At 44.7% G+C, this 6,716-nt stretch overlaps 1 protein-coding gene across 1 annotated transcript; it reads left to right on the top strand.

The window, feature by feature from the left end:
- Nucleotides 1-494: 494 nt before the first annotated feature.
- pou3f3b (POU class 3 homeobox 3b) lies at nucleotides 495-4,029 on the top strand. The gene is made up of 2 exons (XM_051427543.1): nucleotides 495-2,468; nucleotides 2,832-4,029. The coding sequence occupies exons 1-2, from the start codon at nucleotides 1,257-1,259 to the stop codon at nucleotides 2,928-2,930; spliced, it is 1,311 nt and encodes a 436-aa protein (XP_051283503.1). The 5' UTR covers nucleotides 495-1,256; the 3' UTR covers nucleotides 2,931-4,029.
- The last annotated feature ends 2,687 nt before the right edge of the window (nucleotides 4,030-6,716 follow it).

Raw genomic sequence — 6,716 nt, 5'->3', positions numbered from 1 at the left:
TATGTTTGTAAGAAGAATAACAGAAGATAAAACTACTTCAGTAAAGTCAGATAGAGTTGATCCATCTATTGGAGCTGACTGAGTCTTCACAGCACGCGTTTATATTCAAAAATATACTTTTAACCTGGTGTATTTCTCTATAAATATAAAGGGAAATAACATTTTGAAGCTTCTTGTGGGACAAATTAAAAGTTTATCATGACTGTGGTTGGACTCACACACCAGAGGTCACACTTTATCAACCTCTTTTATTCACCCCTTCACCCCCGTTCGTGTGCTAATACCTCTGTACTATTTACTACCAAGTTGTGTTCCCCGTTTTGTTTGGACTGCAATTAAAAATCAGCCAATCGGAACAGCCGGAAGGAGGGCTCGTGCGCCCCGGAGCAAGGCTGGCAGAGACCTGCCAATCACACCCCGGGTAACCAATCAGCGGGGACGCACGGGGGTAAACATCCGTGCGTGCGTCTGGGGCTGGAAGGGTGGGCGGGACTACGCGGGCTGTCAGGGAGAGAGAGAGAGCGGCAGAGAGATATAGAGAGAGAGGTGGAGAGAGAGAACAAGCGAATGAGAGAAGAGGCTCGCAAGCAGCGCCGTGCACTGTTATACCGGATTGTACTTCAACGGGAGTTTGCGGTTTGGCAGGTTTATATACATCAAAACAGAACAAAGAGAGAGGCTCTACAGTGCTATAAAAGAAGAGAGAGAAAAGAATAAAGCGAGGGAGAAAATCTCGGCGACTGAATTACAAAAGAACTGAGGACACTCTGCTAATGTTTTCCACATCCAAAGGGGACATAAACCGGGACTTTGTACATTGTGGAGAATTTGCAAGGCTTTTTTGTTTCCTGCGACCACCAAAAGTTTGTTTGGGACGACGCTCTTTCCCCGTATATTTTCATTTTAACGTCCACAATTTCATCCCGGCGCAAAACTTTCTGAGCGGACTGCACATGGTTTCAAAGGGCTTTTGAAAACCTGGAATTTTCTCGCCGATCCCGCTGCACAAGTGTTTGAAGTAGAATGTTGTAAATACATGCGGATTTTATTCACTTGTCTGCCACAGTTTTTTCAAGCTTTTTTTTTTTTTGTTTTGCGTTTTTTACGCACGTCGATGGTATTTGCCAAGAAAAAAAAAACCTACCCATACTTTTAAAGTTTGAATAATTCATGAGATACAATTTGCCTGCTCGAAAGAAGTGACTGTAAAAAAGGGAGGGGGGTTATCCACAAACATATTCATAAGGGCTGACGGAATGGCCACCGCGGCTTCCAATCCTTATCTGCCCAGCAATAGCATCTTATCGTCCGGCTCCATCGTGCACTCTGACTCCGGAGGTGGTGGCATGCAGCCGGGCAGCGCTGCGGTTACCTCGGGGTCGGGGGGCTACAGGGGAGACCCCTCAGTCAAGATGGTACAGAGTGACTTTATGCAAGGCGCAATGGCAGCGAGCAACGGGGGGCACATGCTGAGCCATGCCCATCAGTGGGTGACATCCCTTCCGCACGCCGCAGCGGCCGCAGCAGCAGCCGCGGTCGCTGCAGCCGAAGCCGGATCGCCCTGGTCGTCGAGCCCCGTCGGGATGACGGGCAGCCCGCAGCAGCAGGACGTGAAAAACTCCGGCAGAGACGATCTGCACACGGGCACCGCGCTGCACCACAGGCCCCCTCACTTAGCCCCCCACCAGACTCACGCCGGGGCCTGGGGGAGCACGACTGCGGCTCATATTAACTCCATATCCGGGGGACAGCAGCAGCAGCAGTCGCTCATCTACTCCCAGCCCGGTGGCTTCACTGTGAACGGGATGCTGAGTCCGGGGAGCCAGAGCCTGGTGCACCCGGGCTTGGTGAGGGGGGACACCCCGGATCTGGACCACGGCAGCCACCACCACCACCATCACCACCAGCATCCGCATCACCAGCACCACGGCGGCATCAACAGCCACGACCCGCACTCGGACGACGACACGCCGACCTCGGACGACCTGGAGCAGTTCGCCAAGCAGTTCAAACAGCGGAGGATCAAACTGGGCTTTACGCAGGCGGACGTCGGCTTGGCTTTGGGCACCCTGTACGGGAACGTTTTCTCTCAGACCACCATTTGCAGATTCGAGGCTCTGCAGCTCAGCTTCAAAAACATGTGCAAGCTCAAGCCTTTGTTAAACAAGTGGCTCGAGGAGGCCGACTCGTCCACCGGCAGCCCCACCAGCATCGACAAGATCGCGGCGCAGGGGAGGAAGCGAAAGAAGCGCACGTCCATCGAAGTGAGCGTCAAGGGGGCTTTGGAGAGCCACTTCCTGAAATGCCCCAAACCCTCGGCCCAGGAGATCACCAGCCTGGCGGACAACTTGCAGCTGGAGAAAGAGGTGGTTAGAGTGTGGTTTTGCAATAGGAGACAGAAGGAAAAACGGATGACGCCCCCAGGAGTGGCACAGACGCCGGAGGATGTGTACTCTCAGGTCGGCAATGTGAGTGCAGAAACACCGCCCCCCTCCATGGACTGCAAAAGAATGTTCAGTGAAACATAGAAAACAGCACACAAGAATATTTTATATGAATTAAACTGATAACAAAAAAAAAAAAAACATACAGACTATCGCCAAGATAGCCAAATTTTTTGATACTGTGATTGTGAGGGAATATGAATGAGACTGCAAATGTGTTATCTATTTTTCACCAGAAAAAAACAAACAGAAAGAGAAAAAAAATCAACCTTTTCCCCCTTCTTTTTCCTCCCAAAAACCCCCCACTTCAGTGAAACGCACCGTACACCTTCTTCCAGGCCCTGAAATGTCTTAACCTAAAAGGTTCCTTCTGCTTTTTTCTTTCAGGGGCATTTTTTAGTAGATTACTTAAAAGATGCGAGTGAAGCGAGCGACCAGAGGGTGACAACTACAAGTTCATTCCACCAGGTAATTTTGGCGCATTAAAACACACCAAGAGGAAACCAAGTATTGTTTTTTTGTTTTTTCTTTTTGAATATTTTTCTCCTCCTCCTCTCCCCCCCTCCCCCCCCAACCTCCAAAAAGAAAAAAAAACATTCCCCCTCATTATCCTGTGTTTGATTGAAGAAACAAAGGAGCAGGCATTTTGTATATTTAGAAATGGGACTGAACCGCCTCCCCTCCAAGCCTAACAATAACAGAGAGAGGGGGGGACAGCAACAATATGAACAAGAGTGACATCCACGAAGCTTCCATCATGATTTCCAGCGATTTTATTTTTTTTCCTGAGGTGGACTGCATGGTTTCATTGACGGAGGATTAGGGATGTTTCCTTTTTTTCATGTCTGAGGCCCTCATCAATGAGAAAAGACAACCAGGACCAGGACTTGTCCCCCCCCCTACCCTGCCCACCCTCCTCTCTCCCCACCACCGCCTGATCTCAAAGATCACCTGTTTTTTAATTATTATTATTTAATGGACTTTGACACCGTGAGTGGATTTTTCTCCTTCTTTTTTTTTTTTCAACAAATAGAGCATAAAGACATTTGAAAAAGACTTCAACTGCACTTATTTGAGAAAAAAAATCTGTTGCCAAGTGTGACTGAGTGGGTGCTGTGGATATACTATTAATGCTGCCCTTTCTAAGCAGTGTTCTTTGGTAGGTTTTAATAAACAAAACTCTGTAAAGCCGGCAATATAGATCACTAGATCAGATACTGATCTGAGTTATTTACTTTATATTTTTCATCAGACTTGTTTTAATATTTTATTCGGAATACATATGAATTATTCCAAACGGTAATTTATTTTTCCCCCCAGGAACTTGTGTAAGATGCTTCCCCCCCTTTTTATTTTCTTGTTTTATTTCAATATTTCTTTCTCGTATTTTTTGTTGCTGCCCTTATTTGTTTTAATTTTGTATTCTCGTTTCTAAAAAGGAGCACAAATCATCATAAACTGACATTGAACCGTTGTTAGGTAATAAGGGTATATTTTGATGTGATAATTTGATTGTAATTTAATTTCAGTAGTGGTTCCGTACGAGCTGATTGAGACACAATAAATTTGTTAGAATGAAATGCAATCATCTTGTGTTCTGAAATTTATATTCTGATCCTGCATATTGCTGGTATGTTTTTTATTTTGAAGGGGGAATCACCCTGTGTGCTATTTTTTGCATGCACAGCAGCAGCTAATGAAGAAAATGGTGGACTATTTTGTCCCAGATGAAGCTGCGAGCTAAGAATAACCTCCATTAGAATAATGCAGAACAAAGGCTCTTTGCAGGCTGAAACGTGAAAATACTCCTTTAAAACTTAACAAAAGGGGGATTTTTTTATTTGCTTAAATATATATATTTAAAAAAAAACACAAGTTGGCGTGTTGAGGTGGCGTTTAGTGCTTTAGGAGCTCGTAAGTTATTGCCTAGGCTTAAATAAATGTCCACCAGCGTTGTTATTATCATCCCATAACTGTATATTACCATTTAAATGAAGCATCGCGGTCAGTTGCAGGCCTGCACAATGGTTCGTCTGTTTGTTTACATCTGCTGCCTCTTGAGGCCTTGGGCGAAAAGCAGGAGCCCTAACCTCAGTCTGCAGGATGGGAAATGTTATATTTTGTGTAAAAAAAAAAAAATTTAAAAAAAAGAAATAAGAAAAGAAAAAGAGGGAAAGAGAGAAAGAGAGAGAGAGTATCAGAAGAAAACCCCCCAAACGGACAGCAGGCAGACGCGTCCATACTGTGAGCGTCCCAGCGTCCTGACTGCATGTTATGTAATGTTTACGTTGCAGATCATAGTCCAGATACTGAATCACATAACAGTGACAAACACATCATTATTAGGCTGCTTTATGAGCGCCTGAGTCACGCGCTCCTCACTGTAATCTGCAAAATAATTGATTTACACTCATGGAAATGGCAAAAAAAAAAAATAATAGAATTTATAGCTGGCTGCTTGCAGGATTGTAAATGAGAGCACAACAACAACAACAAAACTTAAGCCTTTCATATCTCCATCCGGCCTCAAAAGCTCAAAGAAGCCGGCACCAGGTGTGTGTAGTGCAGGTAGAGAGAGAGAGAGAGAGGGAGAGAGAGAGAGAGAGGGTGAGGCTGCCGTGTTGTTTGTGGGATGCGGGGCACTGGGTCAGAGAGCTTATTGATTGTGTCTGTCCAAAAAGCTGAGCAGCCCACAGGCTCAGCCTCTCTCCCTGCAGTTTACTGAGGATGGAACAGTGAAGTGTTGTTTGACATGTCGGAGGGCTGCGGATTAATATCAGGGTGGCTGTTTCACGACCTTTGACAGGTTTTTCGAGAAGGTGATATTAATATTGTTTTTACAGTAAAAAAAATATTCCTAACGTGAAGTGGCATTGTGTGTTGTATTATCTGATTTCTTACACTGATTCTAAGTGATGCTTTAGCTGTGGCACAGGTTATTTTATTCCTTTTTTTTTTTTTATTCCAATTTTTTTTTTCGTCACGGCTGCAAAAGGCAAAATGTGTTTCAAACTTTCTTTCTTTCTTTCTTTCTTTCTTCTTTCTTGAGTTTCTTGAGCTCGCCTATTCAGCAAAACTCAACAAAACGTGTCCTCTCGCTGCAGGATTTGAATTTCGCGGATGATTTCCCATACTAGTTGCTTAGCAACTGAATTCAGTGATATAGAGAAGTAGGCATCATTTTTCTTTGTCTCCATTAGTAAAAGTGGCAGCAGAGACACGCTGTATATGCAGCCCCTCAAAAAACTTTCGATTTTGTCATTTATTCACGAGCGTGCTGAAGGCGTTTGGGAGCACGTGCGGTGTTTTTAAAATGTCTGTCTGCTTAAAAGAGATGAGGACTATTAATGAGGTTAATGCACATACAGGAGGCTGCTCACCTAACTCTGTTTAAAGTCAAATATCTGCAGGAACAGGACAGAATAATAGGCGTTTTAAAAATAAAGCCCGCGTGCAAGTGAGGCTCTGCTTTGGCCTGATATTGCCTCACCTATATGCACGTGCTCATTATGCATGCAGTTCCTGTAGCTCCTCTGCTATAAAATCCAATGCAAAGTCACATGACGTGCTGAAGATAAGCCTGCTCCCGCCGCCCAACGCACAACACCTTCAGCACAGAGAGGAGCACTCGGGGTTCACGTGCACCCGCAGACCTGCGCAGTTTAACGCGGATCCCGCAAAAAACAAAAAGAGAAAAAAAAAAATCCCAAATCTAGTGAGAGAGATATATATATTTTTTTTAAAAAACCAAAGGCGACACAGAAAGAGTTTCAAATCTCATAATGGGTTTTGGTGCGCCTATTCTCCAACAGCTTTGCCTTTTTCATGGGTCTTCAAAAACCATGTTGGCAGCAGCGTGTGTGTGTGTGTGTGTGTGTGTGTGTGTGTGTGTGTGTGTGTGTGTGTGTGTGTGTGTGAGGCGTTCAGGCCCTAGGAGCACTTTGCTGCTTTCCCTGCTATTGATTCAGGACGCCAGTGGCCCAACAGGCTCGTCGCGCTAATTAAAGGTGCTCGTTGTCACAGCACTGTGCGCTTTAAAACGAGACTTCAGCAGGGAAGTGGAGGGATTTGTCCCTTTTTTAAAAACAAAACAAAAACAAACCTAACTTTTAATGCCTTATTATTAATATTAATATTAATATTTTCACAACACCCAACAACCAGCGCCCCTTCAATCTGACACTGACATGTTGTAACCCAATGACTGTAACCGTAGAAATGTAATAAAAACCTTTTAATGAGAGATTTATATTTTATACACCCGTCTGGGAA

The sequence above is a fragment of the Dicentrarchus labrax genome, unplaced genomic scaffold (assembly GCF_905237075.1).
Source record: "Dicentrarchus labrax unplaced genomic scaffold, dlabrax2021, whole genome shotgun sequence".
NCBI classification, from domain to species: domain Eukaryota; kingdom Metazoa; phylum Chordata; class Actinopteri; family Moronidae; genus Dicentrarchus; species Dicentrarchus labrax.
Note: the sequence above shows the minus strand (reverse complement) of the source record. Positions and strands in the feature narration are given on the sequence as shown.